The sequence below is a fragment of the Mirounga angustirostris genome, unplaced genomic scaffold, assembly GCF_029215605.1.
Source record: "Mirounga angustirostris isolate CCGP_5_RB_7025 unplaced genomic scaffold, mMirAng1.0.hap1 SCAF_7, whole genome shotgun sequence".
In the NCBI taxonomy this organism is placed as follows: domain Eukaryota; kingdom Metazoa; phylum Chordata; class Mammalia; order Carnivora; family Phocidae; genus Mirounga; species Mirounga angustirostris.
In genome coordinates, this window is record NW_026991715.1 from 39,640,720 (window position 1) to 39,663,937 (window position 23,218).

General features: G+C 36.4%; 1 protein-coding gene across 6 annotated transcripts in view; it reads left to right on the top strand.

Annotated features, from left to right (window-relative positions):
* The window catches only part of RBM27 (RNA binding motif protein 27), a 77,879-nt gene that overhangs the window by 36,627 nt on the left and 18,034 nt on the right, over positions 1-23,218 (top strand). For 4 of the 6 annotated variants that reach the window (XM_045894714.3, XM_045894733.3, XM_045894705.3 and 1 more), the window contains 10 exons: positions 838-987; positions 4,015-4,159; positions 4,812-4,965; positions 7,957-8,253; positions 9,933-10,073; positions 16,835-16,954; positions 17,913-17,987; positions 18,133-18,297; positions 19,542-19,646; positions 19,768-19,959. In XM_045894714.3, coding sequence (XP_045750670.1) covers positions 838-987; positions 4,015-4,159; positions 4,812-4,965; positions 7,957-8,253; positions 9,933-10,073; positions 16,835-16,954; positions 17,913-17,987; positions 18,133-18,297; positions 19,542-19,646; positions 19,768-19,959 — 1,544 coding nt within the window. The remainder of the gene's footprint in view (positions 1-837; positions 988-4,014; positions 4,160-4,811; positions 4,966-7,956; positions 8,254-9,932; positions 10,074-16,834; positions 16,955-17,912; positions 17,988-18,132; positions 18,298-19,541; positions 19,647-19,767; positions 19,960-23,218) is intronic. The other 2 variants (XM_064596124.1, XM_064596125.1) reach the window with 1 other exon arrangement.

Genomic DNA, 23,218 nt, shown 5'->3' on the forward strand with positions numbered 1-23,218 from the left:
ATCTGAATGTCTCTTACCTTGTAGCTGAAACTTCCTATGAACGCCATAGAGATTTTTCCACTAAGAAAATAAGAGATACAAGGACTTCTAAAGCGCAGTGGGGAAAACCAATGTCTTCACTTAATCTTTACTGTTCTTTGATCTTATGTAGGATGAAGAGGATATATACTATTTAGAGATGAACACTCTATTTCTTTAACACTAACAAAATAGTTATTTAGCAATAGAATTTAAAAATTAAGTATTTTTAGAGAAAACAAAGGGAACGTGATAAAAGTGACATTGATGAGGTTGTTGGTAGTAAGATCATGATTATGTTTAGACATATAAAATTTGTCTTATTTAGCTGTTTGAAAGAAAGCATTTGAAATGTTTTACGTATGAAACCAGCTATTATATCTCCCTTTCAAAGTGTAGATAACCAAATTAGTAGATTGATTTTCCCCCTAATTAAAAGAGTACCTGGAAATTGGTGAGACATGATAACTGAGGAAACTCAACCAATCCTTTATATATTGTATTCATGTATGTGCATGTTTCTCTTAAAATGTTCATTGATGTTAGGATTAGGTGATTAATATAGAGGATAAAAATGGCTAGGTACATAAATCTGGAAATACCTCTGTAATCAAGAATGGATCTGTGTATCTGTGTTTTGGGACAGGAGCATTTTCATTTCTTTCACTTCTAACAGGTATGTCTATATACTGTAATTCAGATATATATGTATAGGTTGATATATTTGTTGAAGAAAAAATTCATTTTTTGCAGTTGTTTATTAATGAGAAATTAACTTCTCTGATTTGTTACGTGTTTTGTTGTTTTGTTTTCCCCCAGATACATATGAACCAGATGGTTATAATCCAGAAGCTCCTAGTATTACCAGTTCTGGTAGATCTCAGTACAGACAGTTCTTTTCAAGAACACAGACACAGCGCCCAAACTTGATTGGCCTAACATCTGGAGATATGGATGCAAATCCAAGAGGTGAGACTGCCTCATACTTTCTTTGATGCTCTTGTTATACAGGAGTTCAGTATAGCATTTCAGACCTCACCAAAGTCCAGAATTACTTATACATTGTCTTTTTGAAGAGTGCTATGCAATCATATCAAGTAAATTTGTTTGAATAACTGTATCTCCAAATTTTATTTTAAAGCTATAATTAGAATATATTTATTTTAAAATAAAAATAATGCTTATATATATATATTTTAAAAGATTTTATTTATTTGACAGAGACACAGTGAGAGAGAGAGGGAACACAAGCAAGGGGGAGTGGGAGAGGGAGAATCAGACTCCCCACTGAGCAGGGAGCCCGATGCGGGGCTCGATCCTGGGATCATGACCTGAGCCGAAGACAGACGCTTAACGACTGAGCCACCCAGGGGCCCCAGTACTTATATTTTTTAATTGCTATTTTTGTAGACCTTTAGGCTGTTTTAGCTGTTTACTGGGCACAGTGTTAGATATTAGGTGTAAAGAAAGATGAAATGACATGCCTCTTGCCCTCAGACTCATTGATCACTTAAGGGCCTACTTTGTATCATAAGAGCTGTGCTTCATACTAATAACTGAGAATCTGAAACACTGTAATAAAATCATTTGATCTTTTTTAGTATTTATGATTACAACCATATGTTAGGACCTTTGCAAAGCATAGTCACAAACCTTTAAAGACTAAATGTAAAAAAATAAAGACTAAATGCAAGCATTTACCTTTAATTATGGGTTGATGTCCTTCTTTTTACTCCCCTCTAAAAGATTGGGCTAGAAAGTTTGATGACATTCCAATTCTTCTTACTTATGTAGTTTGATCTGTAATATTTAATTTGAATTTGAATAACTGGCCATGGGCCATCCTGATTTAATTATATAGTGTCCATTTTCCTGTTCTTACCTTCTTTCCTAGCTTGCTTTTACTAACTTTTCTTTACTGCCATTAATATCAGTGTTACCACTACAGACTAACAGTTTTGTGTCAAGATGAAACCAAATGCTTTTATATGTATTATTATCTCTTGTATTCCTTTCCTACAACTCCTTGAAAGTGGTACTATATTTATTCTCTTTTTACAGATAAAGACAGTGAGGGTTAGAGAGGTTAAAGATCTTGCCCAAGGTCACACAGCTATTAATAACAGAAGTGGAACTTGAACCCAGGTGTATCTAATTCTGAAGAATATGCTTTTACCTTCTGTGCTATAATGCATAAATTATTACCAGATTACTTGAAATTAGTGGGAAGATCATATTCTCAGAAATTCATGTTTTCCCTTTGCCACTAGTCTGGTCTTTGTATGCATTCATGTATAGTAATTCATGGCTAATCTCACTGAGGTAGAAGTCATGTGGTTTTTGTATAGCAGGCTTGGTTTGTCATGTTGGCAAGTCATCGAAGTTCTAGCTATACTTACCTTTTATTATAAAACACTTCAGTAAAGAAAAGCACGACGCAATGTTAAGAGGTAATCATAACTGTTCTAGGGAAGATATAATGGCATCTCAAATTCTAGAATGCTTTATGCCATCACAATTGCTATCTCCTTCATTAGTCTTCTGAAAAGAAAGGCCATAACAGGGCAGAGATCATAGTTACTTTATTCACTAATTCAAGCATAAGGTCTAATAAAATTGTTGGAGCTATAGCAGCTGCTGAAGAAATGTATGTTAAATGAGTGAACTTGCCTCACAATTTCCCTGACTGTCACACAGTGAAATGGTATATACTTCCTCCACCCCTCATCCCTGCCCTAACAACTATCCCTACATATTATTCTTTGCTGCTAGTTCTACTTTTGGTGGAGTTACTAAAGTTGAGAATATTCAGAGTATATCAGGCACAGATTTGTGTTACTTACTTTTTTATTCAACACACAGATAAGCCATTGTAAGGTCAGTTTCTTTTAGTCTTAAATGTTGTGTATGAAATATACCACTTTATAGTATTGGCTTTGGATTTTCCTCCCAACTTTTGAGTTTGAAAAATTTTAAACCTACAAAAAATTAAAAGAAGTATGATGAACATCTGAATACCTTCACTTAGGTTTACCATCTGTTACTGTTTTATCACCTTCGGGTGTGAGTGCTTGCTTGTATACATGTACATTCTTCTCTTTCTCCTTTCTTCCCTTCTCCCTTCACATTTTTTTTTTTTCTTGAACTACTTGAAAGTGTATTGTAGAGATTGTGCACTTTAGATCCTTTATTTTACATCCAAGAATAAGGTGTAGTCCTATATAAGCACAGTATCTTTGCTACACATAGGAAAATCATAATTTCATAAGAATATCCTGTCTGGGTGAACTTTTTTGTTGAATCACATCAGAATACAAATAATTTCACTATATTTATGGTGCTAAGTTTGCTTGCCTGAGATGATAATTGTTAGATCTCTCCTTTGTAGTGTAATCATTTGTGGAGTGGTACTTTGGCACCACAAATATCTTGTTCTCAGGGCACCTGGGTGGTTCAGTCGGTTAAGCATCTGCCTTCGGCTCAGGTCATGATCCCAGAGTCCTGGGATTTAGCCCCCCATTGGGCTCCCTGCTCACCCAGGCAGCTGGGAGCCTGCTTCTCCCTCTCTTCTATCCCTCCCCCCATTCTTGTGCACCCCCCCCCCCCCCCGTGCACACTCTCTTTCTCTCAAATAAATAAAATCTTAAAAAAAAAAATTTTCTAAAAAAAAAAATCTTGGTTCTCTAACAGTCTTTCACTGATTTTTTTTTTTTCTTTTGTTGCATCCATTGAGGATCCTTGCCTGAATCAGTTATTACATTGGAGTTGCCTATGACTTTTTAAACTTGGATATTGTATTTTGGATATTGTATTTTTAACAAAGGAGGAAAAGGAGGCAGTTGATAATTTTTTCTTGCTGTTAAGCATTTCTGAAAAGGAAATGGTAGTTGGGTGCTGTTCACTGTGCTTTTTTAGCTTTTAAGCTAAATATTTTAATCATTTGAAATTCCCCAAACACCATGCATTGTTAGTAATGTTAATTTTTGTTTCCAACAGCTGCTAATATTGTCATCCAGACTGAACCACCAGTTCCTGTTTCAATTAATAGCAACATAACCAGAGTAGTTCTTGAACCAGATAGCCGAAAAAGAGCTATAAGTGGTTTGGAAGGGCCGCTCACAAAGAAACCTTGGCTGGGAAAGTAAGATAATTTGCTACTTAGTAACATCTAATTGGTGTTTTTGTTATTTTTGTGTGCATTAGTAAATTTGAAAAATTAAGAGTTGTCATTAACCAATGATTTTCAAACTATGTGTCTCAAAGTTAGGGTTCCCAGAGGCATCATTGGAACATCTTAAAAATGGAAGAGCTAACAATATTAATAATAGATATTAGTAATTTGTATTTATTATATATAGACCTAGCTCAGTATTAAGAATTATTGAGACACTGGAAATGAAGAGAAAAGAAGAAAAACTTACATACTTTTGCAGAAGTTGAAAAACACTCCGTAAAAAAAATGATGTTCTTTCCTTGCTTTAAAGTTAGACTCCTTGGTAATTGTGGTGGATCTCTTTAGGATATGATTTTTATTCTTATTTGGGCCTCTTTCATTTTGTGATCTTTTGCTATTTAATCTTTTTTCTTTCTTTCCATCTGTTCTGTTCCCATGTAAAAGGAAGATGTGAAAATTATTTTGTAATTTCTGAAGAATGTTAAGTAATTTCTCAAGAATGTAAGAATGTCTTACAGATGACACTTCAATACATAAAAGCATAAATTATTTGTTGGCCTTTCTCGTGGCTAGGCATAAGGTGGGGGAATTAATCAAGATCTATTAATATTCTTTTCAGGCAAGGGAATAACAGTCAGAGTAAACCAGGATTCTTGAGAAAGAATCAGTATACAAACACCAAATTAGAAGTTAAGAAAATCCCTCAGGAATTGAACAACATTACCAAGCTCAACGAACACTTCAGCAAATTTGGAACTATTGTAAACATCCAGGTAAATGTGGCTAGGTTGGTGACAGAATTAATGTGGTTTTACGCATCTTTGAAATTACTCTTGTAAGTTCACTTTGCTTAAATGAGCCGGTAATTAGTCTGATGGTCTCTGCTGAGTGTTTTAAGCTCCACTGTATAGCTCTATGCTCAACTTTATGATGAAATTGTTAAGTTGAATTTGTTTTTTTATGCATTTGTTTCTTATCCACAACTTCTTCCTGAAAGACACAGAGTTAGCGTATTTTTGTTCATAGTGCTATCTCTGGACAAATGACTTTTTAATCTGCTTTAGTATTCTCACTAGGTAGGTGAGATTTTTGGTGATTTCTAAGATAGCAATTTTGTCTACTGAATGACTCATATTGTAGTGAAATAGTAATTCGTTAAGGATGGTTCTAATCTTGAGAATTTTAGTCAGTGCAACATGTTATCTAATATCTCATAAATTGTAGCTTTTGTATTCTGTCTCCAATTTATGAATTTGTGGTTAAGTGTTAACGCTGTGATTGAGAGTACTTGAAGGTCTCATTAATTTGCAGTTTCAGTTAGTCACCCCTGATGGTTAGTGTTGTCATCAAACCAAAATGTGATTTATATAACTGAGTTTAAGAAAGTAGTATTAGGAAATTTGATATTTCAAAGAACTCCAATATTTTGAAAGATTTTTTTTGAGAGATTTTTAAGCAGGTTTTGTCCCTGAATGTAGTACATGTTTAATTTTATAGATGATTGGAAATACATTAAACAAAAGTGAAAAAACAAATCACCTAAATAGCACTACTTTGCAATAACAATTATTAATATTTTAATGAAAAGACATACTATATTTGTTTATATGGGAGAACACACATGCACATTTACACATGTTCTCTTTTTATTTTTTTATTTACTTATTTATTTTTAAAGATTTTATGTATTTAACAGAGAAAGTGCAAGCAAGGGGAGCAGCAGGCATAGGGAGAGGGAGAAGCAGGCTCCCACTGAGCAGGGAGCCCGACGCGGGGCTCGATCCCAGGACCCTGAGATCTTTTTTTTTTTTTAAAGATTTTATTTATTTATTTGAGACAGAGAGAATGAGAGAGACAGAGAGCACATGAGAGAGGGGAGGGTCAGAGGGAGAAGCAAGCTCCCCGCCGAGCAGGGAGCCTGATGCGGGACTTGATCCCGGGACTCCAGGATCATGACCTGAGCCGAAGGCAGTCGCTTAACCAACTGAGCCACCCAGGCGCCCAGGACCCTGAGATCTTGACCTGAGCCGAAGGCAGACGCTTAACCAGCTGAGCCACCCAGGCGCCCCACATGTTCTCTTTTTATTTTATTTTTTATTTTATTTTATTTTTTATTTTTTTTAAGATTTTATTTATTTTTTAGAGAGCGAGCGAGAGAGAAACAGCATGAGAGGGGAGAGGGTCAGAGGGAGAAGCAGGCTCCCCGCTGAGCCGGGAGCCCGATGTGGGACTCGATCCCAGGACCCTGGGATCATGACCTGAGCCGAAGGCAGATGCTTAACCATCTGAGCCACCCAGGCGCCCCACATGTTCTCTTTTTAAAAATACTTTACACGCTTCAAGAATACAAAGTCATACCAAATGTCTCTGATTACTTTTTTTCTCTTACGTGTTTCCTGGGTCATTATTATTTATGGCATTTAGAAAAATAAGATGGCTTAATGTAGTTTGGTAGATGAGTCTCGTCTGGTTTCCATAAAACATTCCATAGACTGGGTGGGTTAAACAACAAAAACTTATTTGGGGGGAAGTCCAAAGTTAAGGTGCTGGCCAATTTGGTTCCTGACAAGGGTTCTCTTTCTGCTTTGCAGATGGCCACTTTCTTGCTGTGTCCCTGAATTGTGGAAGGGGAGAGAGAGCTCTTCCTCTTTCTATAAGGCTTCCAGTACCATCTGATTAGGGCCCCACTGTTATGACCTCATTTAACTTTAATTATTTCCTAAAAGCCCTGTCTCCAAATGTAATCACGGTGCTGGGTTAAGATTTCAACATAAGAATTTGGGAGGGGGGTTATAAATCAGTCCCTAGCTATAGGCCATCATTTATTTACTGTTCTTTGTTTTTCGGAATTTCTTTTGTTTCTGTTGCTTTATATAAAAACAATGCTGTGGTGAGCCACCTTGTCGCTGCACCTTCATTATTTTTTTATGATGCATTGCTGAATTAAAGGGAATTTTAAGACTTTTTATTTGAGCTGCCAAATTGTTCTCCAAAGGGTTGTGCCAATGGGTACTCCTAAATGCACTGTATGAAGCCTCATCAACACTGTAATATGGATCCATTAAAATTTTTTTAGCCCAGTTTCGTACGTGAAAGATTATACTTGTTTTAATTTGCTTTTTTTAAATAGGTTTCTAATTTATATAGATCTTTTGTAGGGTTTTTTTTGGATATGCCTATTGTCTTTGCCCATTCTTTATGAAAGTATTTACAGTAGTGCTTTTCTAAGCCACTGCTTGTCATATATATTAAAAATACTTTTTCCACTCATCATTCAGTTTAGGGCATATGTGGACTGACAGATTTTAAAATTTTATGTGGTAGAATCTCCTGTTCTTTGTCTTTATGGATCCAACTTTTATATGTATGCATAAAAAGGTTTTCCAGACACTCAGATTATACAGATATCCACCCTTTTTTCCTTTGTGTTTTTATCAGGTTTTTTGTTTATTGTAAAATAGTTTCTTTTTCTGGAGTTTATTTGAATGTAAGATATTTGGGAGGGATCTAACAACTTTTCCCCAAGTGGTTAGGTAACGTTACTAGGATTATTTGTTGAATAATATTATATTCTTTTATGTATAATTTTGGAAAATATGCGTATTATCTCTTAGAAGATGGAGAACTTTATTTACAAAGTATTCAGAATGGATTTCAGCAGGCTGTTCTCTGCTTTTGAATTCTTTATCAATAATTTACTTGAATTTAACTATTCGTTAATTTCTGTCGGGTTTTTTTGTTGATGCTTTTGTTTTTTCTTACAGGTTGCTTTTAAGGGAGATCCAGAAGCAGCCCTCATCCAGTATCTTACTAATGAGGAGGCCAGGAAGGCCATTTCCAGTACTGAAGCAGTTCTAAACAACCGATTCATTCGAGTTCTGTGGCATAGAGAAAATAACGAGCAGCCAGCACTACAGTCTCCAACACAGCTACTCCTGCAGCAACAGCAAACACTTAGTCACCTGTCACAGCAGCACCATCATCTGCCACAGCACCTTCATCAGCAGCAGGTGCTGGTGGCCCAGTCTCCTCCCTCAACGGTACATGGGGGTATCCAGAAGGTAATCCACTGGTTCACAGAGAATGAGAGGTCCTCTGGTCCCACCCTCTGTCTAGATCGTTGTTTCTCAGTTTGGATCCTTAGGTCTTCTACATTAAAGCCACTCAGTTTTATCTACAGACAGCAGCATCTCACTCCTGAGAACTTATTAGACATGCAGTTTCTTGGACCTCACCTCAACTTACTCAGTTGGAATCACTATGGTTGGGGCCTAAGCAAGCTCTCCAGATGATTCTTAGGAACTGTAAAGTTTGACAAGTGCTGTCTTCTACTGGAATTGATTACCTGGGTACAAATTCCTGGGCCTTATCTCCCCAAACTTATAGTCAGTCTCTAGATATGAAGTGCATAAATCTACATGTTAAAGAAGTACCCTTAGTGATTCTTCTCAGCAGTAAAATATAGTAACTGTCCACTACCAAACAACTCTGAATCTAGAACTTTTGCTTTGTTTTGTGTTAGAATCAGTCATCCTTGTACTCACTCTTCTGTCTTAATTTTTCCATGTAGAAAACTCTTTTAAAAAGCTCTTAAAACTTTTAACTGAAATGTAACCTCCAAGAAAATGGGGATTCTGTCTATTCATTCTGTCTTCCGTGCCTAAAACAAGGCCTGGCTCACAATACACTTGAGTGAATAGACGAAGGAAAGAACAAACTACTATGCACTAGAGCCGTTCCAATATTGATGATAATGATAACCTTTTCGTAGTGTTCTCTTGTTTCAGTTAAATGCATTCAGATTTTTAAAAAGGATTTCTTACCGTACATAGTCTTCTTTTTTTTTTTAAAGATTTTATTTTTATTTATTTGACAGACAGTGTGAGAGGGAACATAAGCAGGGGGAGTGGGAGAGGGAGAAGCAGGCTTCCTGCAGAGCAGGGAGCCTGATGCGGGGCTCGATTCCAGGACCCTGGGATCATGACCTGAGCCGAAGGCAGATGCTTAATGATACAGATGTGCCCGCCCCCCTTTTTTTAAAAAGATTTTTACCGTACATAGTCTTAACTCCAGTCATCATCCTTTTTATTTGCACCTAAGCCTGGATTTCTTTTGTCTGTTACACTTCATGTTAGAGCCCAAAGGCAAATGCTTCCCCTAGATGTTGGCCAAATGGTGTATAAAAGTGATCCTGTCAGCTTTATGTTCTATTAGACCCTGTTCTGTTATTGTTATAAGCTACCATCAGTTAAAACCCCCAAATCCCTTAAAGGGAACATTTAAAAAATTATTAGAGATTTTTATCTGTACGAGCATATATACGTATATGCATGCGTTTTTATCCAGATGAGCATATATGCATGCACCGAACTACTGTTATTGGTATAAACTACCATCAGTTAAAACCCCCAAATTCCTTAAAGGGAACATTTAAAAAATTATTAGAAATGTTTATCTGTACGAGCATATATACATATATGCATGCGTTTTTATCCAAATGAGCATATATGCATGTATGCATGCATTTTGTTATGACATTTTTCAGACATCCATAGAAGTATGGATAATAGCAATCGTTTGTATATGTACCACTTAAAAAATAAAACCTTACAGATAATTGAAGCACCGTCCCTTCTCATTTCTTTATTTTCTTCCCCATTGTAATCACCACCCTGAATTTGTATCATTCCTGGGCATTTTAAAAACTTATACCACATATGTGTTTATTTTGTGTGTGCAGATAATGAGTAAACCACAGACATCGGGGGCCTATGTTCTTAACAAAGTTCCTGTTAAACATCGTCTTGGACATGCAAGTGGTAACCAGAGTGATGCATCACACTTATTGAATCAGTCAGGTGGCGCTGGAGAGGATTGCCAGGTATGTATTTCTGCGATCCTCAGATATATTTAAAGCTGTTCAGCGACACAGAGAAATTAAGAAATTGACTTTCATCCAGATTTGTAGTGTCTTGTTTCTTCAATCAAGGTAAATGTGAGAGCTAACCTAAGTGTGGCAGGTATACTTCTCTATACTTCTTTCCATGATTCTGCCAAAAATTGGCTAAATTTTCTTTTCCTATTCAAAGCAAAGTAGGAATTTGAGAATTTTAGCCATTTATTAATAGATGTCTTTCTTAGTCCATTTCTTTTCCTTTTTTTTAAAGATTTTATTTATTTATTTATTTGAGAGAGAGAGAATGAGAGAGAGCACATGAGAGGGGGGAGGGTCAGAGGGAGAGGCAGACTCCCCGCGGAGCAGGGAGCCCGATGCGGGACTCGATCCTGGGACTCCAGGATCATGACCTGAGCCGAAGGCAATCGCTTTAACCAACTGAGCCACCCAGATGCCCCAATTTCTTTTCCTCTTTAAGTAAGAACTTACTGAAGAAGATTCTGTTGTAATCAGAAGTCAAACTTTGGAATGTATTTTAAGTAGTTTCTTTGCTTTTAGGAATATAGCTGTACAGTGACTTTCCACAATGGTGATTATTTCAAAGAGGGTCTGAAAAATTCTGAAAAAGAACAAGGGAGGACTAGCCCTACTAGACATTAAAAAATATTATGAAGTCTGTATAACCAAGTCAGTTGGCACATGGGTAGACCAACGGAACAGAATAAAAGATGAGAAATAGACTTACTGGCAAATAGGAATTTTTAGATGTCAAAACAGTATCTTAGGTCAGTGGGGAAAATACAGAGGTTTTGATAAATGGTGTTTGGATAACTGGCTAGCCATATAGAAAAGATAAAATTAGATCCATTTTTAAAATTACATAATAAACTAGGATAATTTCTAAAAAGATCTTGAGATTTAGATGCTGATGGAAATGCTAAGTGGTACAACCCCCATGAAAGCAAATTTGGCAGTGTCTGGCAAAATTATGTATGCATTTATTCTAAACCAGTAATCCTCCTCAAAATGTATGCCAAAAGTACATTTGTCAAACTGTGAAAAAATATATGTACAAGGCTAGTAATTGTAGACTCTTTATGATAGTAAAGGACTGCAAACAACCCAGATGCCCATCAATAGGGAACTAGTTACTTAAAATGTAGTAGTACATCCATAGAACAGCGTATATGCAACTTTACAATGGAATGAGGAGTATCTTCATATGAACCATGAGGTGATCATCAGGCTATATTAGGTAAAAAAAAGTTAAATGGAACAAAACATATATAGTCAGCCCTGTTAGGATAAACAAGTAGGTCCCATGAACACACATAAATATTTGCTTATTAACAGAAACAAAAATTCCTAAAATTAAAAGAATTTTTTTTAATTCCTAAAATTTAAATCTTGGTGGTTACAGCAAGAATAGAAGAAACTAGACAACTTTGACTATGTCTTGTTTTAGAGATTTGTCTTGGAACCATGTAAATGGTGATTGCAGTTATAAAATAAAATGAAAAAAGTCATCTCAAAATTAAAAAAAATGAAACAAATAACAATGTTTGCATAAAAGGTACTTTAAAACACAGTTATTTGACTATAGATCGTATTGAGATAAGCCTTGAGGACAAAAGGCAATTTTTAAAAAATATTTATTTGAGAGAGAAAGATAGTGCATGTGCATGAGCTTGAGCACGTGGGGGGGGGGGCAGAGAAAGGGAGAGAGAAACGCAAGCAGACTGCACTGAGCTTGGAGCCTGACTTGGGGCTCAATCCCACAACCCTAAGATCCCGACCTGAGCTGAAACCAAGAGTTGGACACTTAACCAGCTCTACCACCCAGGCGCCCCACAAAAAGCAATTTTAAAAAGTATTTTTCAGCAGTCATGTTGTTGGCAGCATTGTTATTCTGAAACTGGTTTGTGAGCATTGCAGGATAAATCAAATGAAGAATTATATTGTTGTCACTGACAACTGAGATAAATTAGTGTGGTTGAAAAGAAGTGTACGGTATATGAGATTAAGTAAAAACACTGTAGTCCTGCTTTGAATTGAAAGTATGGTTGATCCTTGAGCAACATGGATTTGAATTGTGCCAGATCCACCTGAACATGGATCTTTATTATTTATTTATCTATTTATTTATTTATGGTTTTATTTAAATTCAAGTTAACATATAGTATATTATTAATTTTGGGGTAGAATTTAGTGATTCATCAGTTGCATATAACCCCCAGTGCTCATTACATCAAGTGCCCTCCTTAATGCCCATCACCTAGTTATCCCACCACCAACCCACCTCCCCTCCAGCCACCCTCTGTTTGTTTTCTATAGTTAAGGGTCTCTTTGGTTTTTTTTTGTTTGTTTTTTGTTAAAGATTTTATTTATTTATTTGAGACAGAATGAGAGACAGAGAGCATGAGAGGGAGGAGGGTCAGAGGGAGAAGCAGACTCCCTGCTGAGCAGGGAGCCTGATGCAGGACTCGATCCTGGGACTCCAGGATCATGACCTGAGCCGAAGGCAGTTGCTTAACCAACTGAGCCACCCAGGCGCCCATGGGTCTCTTTGTTTTTATACTATTTTATTTTTCCTTCCCTTCCCCTATGTTCATCTGTTTTGTTTCTTAAATTCCACATATGAGTAAAATCATATGGTATTTGTCTTTCTCTGACTTATTTTGCTTAGCATAATACATTCTAGTTCTATCCACATTGTTTCAAATGGCAAGATTTCATTCTTTTTTTTTTTAAAGAATTCTTTTGCTGGTACACAATTATGTGTTAAACTTATTCAGACAAGTTTTTTTTTCTTAAGATTTTGTTTATTAGAGAGAGATAGTGAGAGAGAGCATGAGCAGGGAGGAGGGAGAAGAAGGCTCCCCACTGAGTAAGGAGCCCTATGTGGGTCTCAGGATCTCAGGATCCTGAGATCATGACCTGAGCTGAAGGTAGACGCTTAACCAACTGAGCCACCCAGGTGCCCATAAGATTTCATTCTTTTTGATAGCTGAGTATATATATTTATAAATACCACATCTTTATCCATTCATCCATTGATGGACATCTGGGCTCTTTTAAACATGGAGTTTTTAAATAATTACAGTAAAGACTGTAAATGTATTTTCTCTTATGATTTTCTAAACATTTTCTATAGCTTATTATCATAAGAATACAGTATGTAACATACAAAGTATGTATTAATTGACTGTTCATGTTATCAGTAAGGCTTCTGGTCAACAGTAGGCTATTAAGTTTTGGGGGAGTCAAAAGTTAAATAAGTGGATTTTTGGCTGTGGGATGGGGGGTCAGCACCCCTTAACTCCTGAGTTTTTCAAGGATCAACTGTACTGATAAAATTCAGATGGTTTTATCTTAAAAAACAAATAAGCAGTAAAAAACTCTAGAACATTTCTTAAATCTGCTCACTGGAAAGATCTAGAAATAATAATCATTCCAAGGGTAATTACCCCCTGCACTCAGAGGAGCCAGGGGTTCTTGAAGAAATGGCTCTCCTCGGATTTGGGGCTGACAGTATTCCAGATGATAAATATCTTAAAAAAAAGATATTTAGAGATTTCTAGAATCCTGTCAAAGAATGAGAAATTGTCGTAAAGGCTCTAGATCTACTCACTAATTTAAAGGAAATTCATAGGACAGCAGAACATGTTACCAGAGTATCGTATAATTCTCTGGTGAATATTGCAGGATGAGTGACGTGGTTTCTTCAGCAATTTGCAAGGAAAAGAAAGAGATGGGAAATGAAACAGTCTTAAAGGAGACTTAAAAGAGATATAACAAGTTGCAGTAGATGGACCTTAATAGATCCCAATTCAAATGGGGAAAAATGTTTAGAAAATTATAATACAGTCTTAGGATGTGAATATCTAATCATATTAAGGAGTCATTATCTTTTAAGTGTGATGATGGTATTGTTATGTTTATTTATTTATTTATTTTTAAAGATTTTATTTATTTGACAGAGAGAGACACAGCAAGAGGGGGAACACAAGAAGGGGGAGTGGGAGAGGGAGAAGCAGGCTTCCCACTGAGCAGGGAGCCCGATGTGGGGCTCGATCCCAGGACCCTGGGATCATAACCTGAGCCGAAGGCAGACGCTTAATGACTGAGCCACCCAGGCGCCCCTATTTATTTATTTATTTTAAAGATTTTATTTATTTGACGGAGAGAGACACAGTGAGAGAGGGAACACAAGCAGGGGGAGTGGGAGAGGGACAAGCAGGCTTCCCGCGGAGCAGGAAGTCCGATGCAGGGTTTGATCCCAGAACCCTGGGATCATGACCTGAGCTGAAAGCAGACGCTTAACAACTGAGCCACCCAGGCTCCCCATATTGTGGTTATGTTTGTTTTTTTTTTTTAAAGATTTTATTTATTTATTTGACAGAGAGAGATAGCGAGAACAGGAACACAAGCAGGGGGAGTGGGAGAGCGAGAAGCAGGCTTCCTGCCGAGCAGGGAGCCCGATGTGGTACTCGATCCCAGGACCCTGGGATCATGACCTGAGCTGAAGGCAGACGCTTAACGACTGAGCCACCCAGGCGCCCTGTGGTTATGTTTAAAAAAGGGGTTTTTATCCTTTAAAGATACAACTGAAATATTTACAGACAGAACAACATGGTGTTTGGTATGAATGTGGAGTTGAGGACTTAAGTAAAACAAGATTATAGTGGTCTTCCCTTATCTACAGGGGATACTTTCCAAGATCCCCAGTGGATGCCTGACACCATAGATAGTACCAAAACCTATATATATACTATTTCTTTTCCTGTATATCCCTATGCATAATAAAGTTTAATATATAAATTAGGCACAATGAAATGAATAACAACAATAATAAAATGGAACAGTTATAACAATATACTTTAATAAAAGAGAGGTCACTCTCAAAATATTGTACTGTACTCATCTTTATTCATGTGATGTGAGATGATAAAATGCCTACATGATGAGGTAAAGTGAGGTGAATGATACAGGCATTGTGACGTAGTGTTAGGCTACTGATGACCTTCTGATGAGTCAGAGGGTCATCTGTTTCCAGACCACAGTTGACCTCACGTGTAACTGAAATTATGGAAAGCCAAACTGGATAAGGGGGAACTAATGTATTTTATGTCCCGATAATTGTTGGTGCTTGGTGATGGATACATCAAATTGGTAATATAACTCTTTTGTTTCAAAAATTCTATTATAAAAGATACCGGGGTGCCTGGGTGGCTCAGTCGTTAAGCGTCTGCCTTCAGCTCAGGTCATGACCCCAGGGTCCTGGGATCAAGCCCCGCATTGGGCTCCCTGCTCAGCGGGAAGCCTGCTTCTCCCTCTCCCACTCCCCCTGCTTGTGTTCCCTCTCTTGCTGTGTCTCTCTCTGTCAAATAAATAAATAAAATCTTAAAAAAAAAAAAAGATACCAAAACAAAGACAATTTTACAGATTTGGAAGTCAGACAGCCCCGACTGACTTGACCTGCCTCTTACTGGCTGTATTAGATAACTCGGGAACATTGGTTCCCTTTTCAATAAGTTGAGTTGCTGTGGGGATTGAAAAATTTCCTGTTAATAAAGCATGGAAGGGGAGTGTTTAATACATACTAAGTGCTCAGTAAATTGTAGGTGTTGCCTTTTTTTTTTTTTAATAAAAACATAAATTTCAGCTATGTAGGGTTCCTACAGTACCTCAGAGACTCTTGTGTAGTTAAAGTAGCTTAATTTTGAGGACAGTTAACTATTGTATGATTGAGAGAAGTTTTGTATTTGGTTATGAATATTTAATGATATTATTTACACAGTTGTTTTCTATGAACTTCTCAATATTATATTGTGTCCCTTATATCATACATTTAATTAAAAAATAAAAGAGGAACATGTGTTAGGAAAGACTTGAACCAGAGAGATTGTACTGTACCATGTAGTTCTGTTAAGCCTTAGGGAAGACTGACTGGAGAGTGGTCTGTTCAGAAGGGGAAAGGAATCTAAATACCAAAACCAGCACGGTAGAGATGACCACCACTTTGCTCAGATCTGTGATCTAACTACTTATGTTTGATTATTACATTTGATTAAATGTAATAAGATTATGATTACAAAGTACCTTAATCCTGTGTTAGGTGATTTGAAGGAGGGTTTAAGGAAACGAGTAATTCTGTGATCAAATGTCTTAATTAGTCTTAACCTAGAAGGAGGGAAAACTAGAATGAGGCTAAAGCTGTAATTGGTAAAGAAGCTGCAGTCGTTCCTGTTAGTCAGGTTAGAGAGATACTTAGTCGTTTTTACTGTTTAGATAGTATTCCTCTTTTTTGTGTCTGTTCAGTAATGATTGTGGAGTGATCTTGTTTTTGTCTTGACCCATCCTGGTCCCAAGAGTGGCCATGTTGGAGGTTGATATTTTGTGAAATTGTTTTTGTTTAACAGGACAGTAAGGCCTCACTCAGAGTAGTTGGCCAGCTCCTAGATATAAGGGGCTGCAGTTCTTTTTCTCTCAATTAAAAAAATATAAGGAGAAGAGGAATGATGTGTTTGCATTCTGAAACACAATATTATTGCTAAAATTAATTTTTGTTTTTATATTTGAGTGACAGTTGAATTTATGTATACATAAGAAACTCGTTTTATAAATGAAGTTTTTAAATGTAAAAAAAGTTTAACTCCTGAAAAAAACAAAATACATGCAGTCTTTCTAAAAAATTACTTGAAAGCTTTTCTAAAATTTAATTTAATTATATTTGTGTTTCATAGATATTTTCAGCTCCAGGCCATCCAAAAATGATTTACAGCTCCTCAAACTTAAAGACACCTTCAAAACTTTGTTCAGGGTCTAAATCTCATGATGTTCAAGAAGTTCTTAAAAAGAAGCAGGTAACAGCCTTGATTCTAATTTCCTTAAAGAGGAAACGACCCATTGAATTCTAAGTGATTATGTTAACATATTTGAATAGTTCATGTTGTTATGGAACTACATTAAAATGTTTATTTAGCTGCTTCTTTATGTAGTGTACATTTGGAAAAAAGAGATGAACAGACAAAAAAGTATTTTGCAATTGCCTTTCAGTGGCTACATCAAGCACAAGGGAAGAATTTTTTCCATATAAAAATAAACGACACTGAGTTGTCCTCTTTTGTTTGTTTTTTCCTCCAAGGTAAAGAAGCAGACAGTTTTATTTCATTATTTCCTCTTTTAATTCCTCTCTTGCTTTGTAAGTTAGACAATGTTTCACATAAAGTAAAACATTTTTGTAGTTGTTATTCATATGACTCACTTCTGAATTTCATTATCATTTTAGATTTAAACTCAAATAGAGTTTTTCAAATAAAATAGGTATTTATATGTATTGTCTCAGTATAATTAGAGATTTGATTAACAGAGAGGGGTGAGAGGCAATATTTTCCTGGCAGAAATCCATAGAATTTGCTATGACTTCTGTCCTCTAGCTTCATCTCAGATTTTTTAAACTTTAAACTTGAAAAATAAGGATTGGCTTATTACATTGGCAGATGAGAACAGCTCTTGTTTTTCTTCATAAATACATTCATGTCATGTCATCTTCTTCATAAATACATTCAAAAGTGAATGTAAATGTCACAGATACAGTGTTCGGCATTTTAAATATTTTTTAAAGTACAGTTATAAACTCTTATACAGAAAATAAACTTAAAGGTTTCATCTCTGGTTTCAGCTATTTTTTGATTAGGAGCAAAATTTTTCTTGTACAGCATAGGGAAGACCCAGAAGAAATAAGTTGGTATTTTATGAAATGTATGCAAATGTTGGCAAATTTTGTTATCCATTACTAATTTTTTTAATGTATTCATATAGGAAGCATTGAAGCTACAACAAGACATGAGGAAAAAGAGGCAAGAAGTGCTAGAAAAACAAATAGAATGTCAGAAGGTAAGATAAGAGCTCATTATTTGCCTGCTGGAATTGATGGATACAATGGATTTTACAAAGATATCCCTCATAGTAAAGTTTATAAGGGTTTTTTTATATTAAAATTTACTAAGTGTAGTTTTATTTTTTTCTGTTTATTTTATAGATGCTAATATCTAAGCTAGAAAAGAACAAAAACATGAAACCAGAAGAGAGAGCAAACATAATGAAGACTTTGAAAGAGCTTGGTGAAAAGATCTCACAGTTGAAAGATGAATTAAAAACATCTTCCGCAGTCTCCACACCATCTAAAGTAAAGACAAAAACAGAGGTATCTATTTGCATTTTCCAGTCAGCATAGGATTGTTGAACATCTATTATATGCTTGGCTCTTTGAAAGTACATTGAAACCCTTAGGTAGCTAATAGTCTAATGGGGAGACCATTAGAGTAATAGTTTTTAAAAAATGTCTCTATATATTCTGTGTATGCTTTTTGAAAGAGGTGGTAATACCCTCTTTGAACAAAGATGTGTTTTTGACTGGATTTTTGGTTCCCTTTCCTGAAGATGAAATTGCTAGAGTGATGGCAAAAAAAAAAAAAAAAAAGTGTATTTTCCTGTTTCATGGATTGTTTTTCTATTATAGTACAGTGGAACCATCTCTTTTAATATTCAAAAGGTATCATTGGCTTTATATGGGTAAAAATGGGGCATTCTGTTGAAAAGATTAATCAGAAGTTCTAGATCATTTATAGTCTAATTTTGTTAATTGCCATTTGTTTCCTTACCCTAGGAGAATACTTGCTGTACACAGTGGTTCCATTATACCACAGCTCTGAGTGGAGTTTAGATTAATTTCTGGCCCGTTGAGAACTCAGAATAATAACTTTATCAGATATATAGAATGCAAATTTTTATGTACAATATTATAATGCATTTGAAATTGTGGTTCTCTGTATTACTGGAGGGATATAAAGTATTTCATCAAGATTGCTTTGAAAAAATGTAATAAAATATTTTTATTGAAATGTCCCCCAATTATAGAAGGAACATACACACATTTTAAAAGTTAGAAAGTAAATGGGGGGGGTTAGTTCTCTCACGGTCACGCCATCTAAAGATGGATAGTTTGTCCCTCACACCAAAAAAAGAATGGCAATAGTTGTAGGGTTCAAATCTGAAAGTAATTATGTAGCTATTATTTATGTTTGTATCATTAACGAATATTTCCTATGTAATTTATTTTGCCTGATTGTTTCATTTATGACTCTTTATTATTAGAAAATTATTCTCAGCTCCCTCTTCTCGTTGACTGTTTCCAAGGTATGATTTTTAGGTCATCTTAAGCAGTAATACTGCTTAATATCTTTACTAATGTCAGTATACTCTCTATGTGTTTTTGCACAGTTAACCTTCCCTAAAACACTCAGGTTTATTGCATCCTCTTATTCTCATTTTGCCAAAAGAGATGTGTGTCATCTTGTTAGTATACTATTCTGAATAAGATCTTAGATGTTATCTAACAAATACATTTTTTTTTTAACAAATACATTTTTACTCTTAATTTTTCCAAAGGCTCAGAAAGAACTATTAGATACTGAACTGGACCTTCACAAGAGGCTATCCTCAGGAGAGGACACAACAGAGTTACGGAAAAAACTCAGTCAGTTACAGGTTGAGGTGAGATTTAAGAGGAGTTACCCACTACATTTAACACCTCAAATAATACTTTTTTCTTCCTCTGTTTTCCAGGCTTTAGTCTGACAGTGTATATTATATTCTACCTTTTGTTGTTACTCAGGCTGCACGATTAGGTATTTTACCTGTGGGTCGAGGAAAGACCATGTCCTCTCAAGGTCGAGGAAGAGGCAGAGGCCGTGGAGGAAGAGGAAGGGGCTCACTGAATCACATGGTTGTGGACCACCGCCCCAAAGCACTATCAGTTGGGGGATTCATTGAGGAGGAGAAAGATGAATTACTTCAGCATTTCTCAGTAAGTTTTTAAAGTAGACAGATGCAGCTCTAAAAGCACTGTATTCAGCATTTTTTTGCTGCATTCTGTATAAATGTCAAATGTTTTATAGATTAGAAAATCAAGTTGTAAAAAAAAAATGGGTATTAGCAAATTCTTACTAATACATTTGAAGGTCAAGAAGCAGCTCATGCTTTGTAATTCCATAATACTCCACCTAAATGCATTTGTAGTGACAAGTTGTTCTAAGCAAATATTTGATTTTTTGGGGGGGAGGTTATTACATGGTTTACCAGGTGTTTATAGTCAATAAGTGAAAATAATCTGGGACGAAGGCAGAATTCAAAGGAAGAATTTATTTAGGATAAGAGACATGTATCATTATATTCTGTATACAGTGGCAAACACTTTTAGATAAACATGCAAATAGAGATTTGTTACAGATAACTGTCTTTAATTTGCTCCTTAAACAGAGTATATCCTCTTTCCACTCATTCATCTAATAAATACTGAGTGTTACTTGTGCTAGAGTGTTTTCATACATGATCTCATTTAATCTTAAATAACTGTATAAAGTGCATGTGAAATTCCATGTATACAGATGAGAAAATGAAAGTTTAAAACTTAAGAGTAAACCAGCCAAGATCATACAGTTAGTAAGTGGCAGAACCAAGATAAAAATACACACAGTTGACTGTTAACATCTGGGATCCCTATTCCTCAGACTTTTTTTTTGTTTAAAGATTTTATTTATTTATTTGACAGCGAGAGAGGGAACACAAGCAGGGGGAGTGGGAGAAACAGGCTTCCCACAGAGCAGGGAGCCTGATGCGGAGCTCGATCCCAGGACCCTGGGATCATGACCTGAGCCGAAGGCAGATGCTTAACGACTGAGCCACCCAGGCGCCCCGTCAGACTTTTTTGGGAGAAAACGTTTCAGCCCTATTTATTTTTATTTTTTTATTATTTTTTAGAGCGTGAGCAAGTGAGAATGAGTTGGGGGGAGGGGCAGAGGGAGAGAGAGAGAATCTCAAGCAGACTCCGTGCCCAGTGCACCGCCCCACGCAGGGCTCAATCCCACGACCCTGAGATCATGACCTGAGCTGAAGTCAAGAGTTAGACGCTCAACCGACTGAGGGCCGCCCCCATTTTCAGCCCTATTACGTGTTAAAGATGGTGAAGGAAATCTTAAAGAGCAAGACTTCACTCTGTTTCTTATTAGTATGATGCCCCTTAATCCTTTTTCACTAGTGGGTTGTTAAAGTGTCCAGATTTGAGAGCTCTGTTGGCTGCATTCTGTTCACTCTTGAGTCAGTTTCTTTCACCAGTCTGACCGTTGTATATACATATTTTTTTGTAAACTGGGAGACTAGCTTTAAAGTGACTTCTTGAGGAGTAAAATAGGGAGAGGAGCACTACACATGTGTAGAGTATTCTTGTGGAGGCAGGGTAAATGTTGATTTTTGTCTTTTGATGTTGAAATACATAAAATTAATATCTCCTTGCCAAATAAGTTGGGCATTTAGACCCATTACAAGCTCTGGTGAAGCAATACTGAAGTAAAGCAGAATTGTTGTAAATTTGAATTTGCAGAAAGTTCTAGTTACAAAAACAAGGTAATCTTTGTTAGGTAGGAGGCTGTGTGTTGTATCTTGAGGGTCTCTGGAGACTATATGTAGATGTTTAAGTTTTAGCCCAGAACTCATGCTCACATGCATCTCTGTCTTTCTCATAAGTGGGGTCATTCTAGAGCATCTCATAACCAATTTTCATGTATAAATATTTATAAATCTGAAATATGGCATTTGGTTTGTGGAAAGGGGCATGTCCAGGCATTTGGGGAAGGAGCAAACAAAGCCAATGCAGGTGAGGTAACTTCAAGAAGGAGACATTGCCATCAGTTTTGATGGTATTTTGTTGTTTGTTTTAATAGGGTGCTATTAGACAGTCTTGAAGTACTAGAAACACACCCTAGTAATGGATAATTGGGCAGTGTAGTATGTTTTCATTGAAAGAACTACAGAAATATATATGCCTAGACAGCATTGTAAATAGATTTAGCACACATAAAGGGTAACTCTTCTTTGAGGTATTTCATATCCCACAAAGGCAAAGGTAACATGGATATTTTCAGTATTCTTTTACTGTCCTTAATGATTGTGAAAGGATCATGGATGAACCACATATGTATGAAAAGATGGTAGATGGGTTTTAATGAAGCTGTTTTGCAGTATGAGGACCTAATTCTGGAATCCTTCAGTTTATTCTTTTATCGAGTAATCTACTTCTAAGAATTTATCATAAGGGAATTATGGTTGTCTGCAAATAAGAGCTGTAAGGATGTTAACTATAGCACCCCTTGTAATAGTAAAAAAGCATCAATCTAAATTCTCAGTGGCATTTTGCTGCTCTGGAAAACATGTTTTTAAATAATAATACGAGAAAAATCTCAGGATTGACTTTTAGGTTAAAAAAAAGTGGGATACAAGATGATTATACATAAACTTGGAATGAAAGTCCGTTAAATTTATATTTCTGAGTTGGCAGAATTCAAGTTGGTTTTTCATTTCTTTCTTTCTGAGGAGCTATTTTCTTTGCTTTACAAATGAACATATATTACTTCTTAAGTCAGACTTTTTAACATCACATTCACGTTTAGGATGAAAATTAGTTTTGTTGTTTTTTTAAAAGATTTTATTTGAGAGAGAGAGAGAGAGCGTGCTAAGTGGGGGCAGAGGGAGAGGGAGAAGCAGACTCTCCGCTGAGCCGAGAGCTGGTCACAGGGTTTGATCCCAGGACCCTGAGATCATGACCTGAGCCAAAGGCAGATGCTTAACTGACTGAGCCACCCAGGCACCCCAGTATTAGTATTTTTTTTTAAAGATTTTATTCATTTATTTGAGAGAGAGAGAGAGATAGCGAGCAAGCAAGATAGCGAGTGAGCACGAGTGGAGAGGAGTAACAGAGGGAGAGGGAGAAGCAGACTCCCCACTGAACAGGGAGCCTGATTCAGGGCTTGATCCCAGGACCCTGGGATCATGACCTAAGCAGAAGGCAGGTGCCTAACTGACTGAGCCACCCAGGCACCCCATATTAGGTTTGGTTTTTTTTAAAGATTTATTTATTTATTTATTTACTTATTTGACACAGAGAGAGAGACACAGGGAGAGAGGGAACACAAGCAGGGGGAGTGGGAGAGGGAGAAGCAGGCTTCCCGCGGAGCCCCGCGGAGCAGGGAACCCGATGTGGGGCTCAGTCCCAGGATCCCGGGCTCACGACC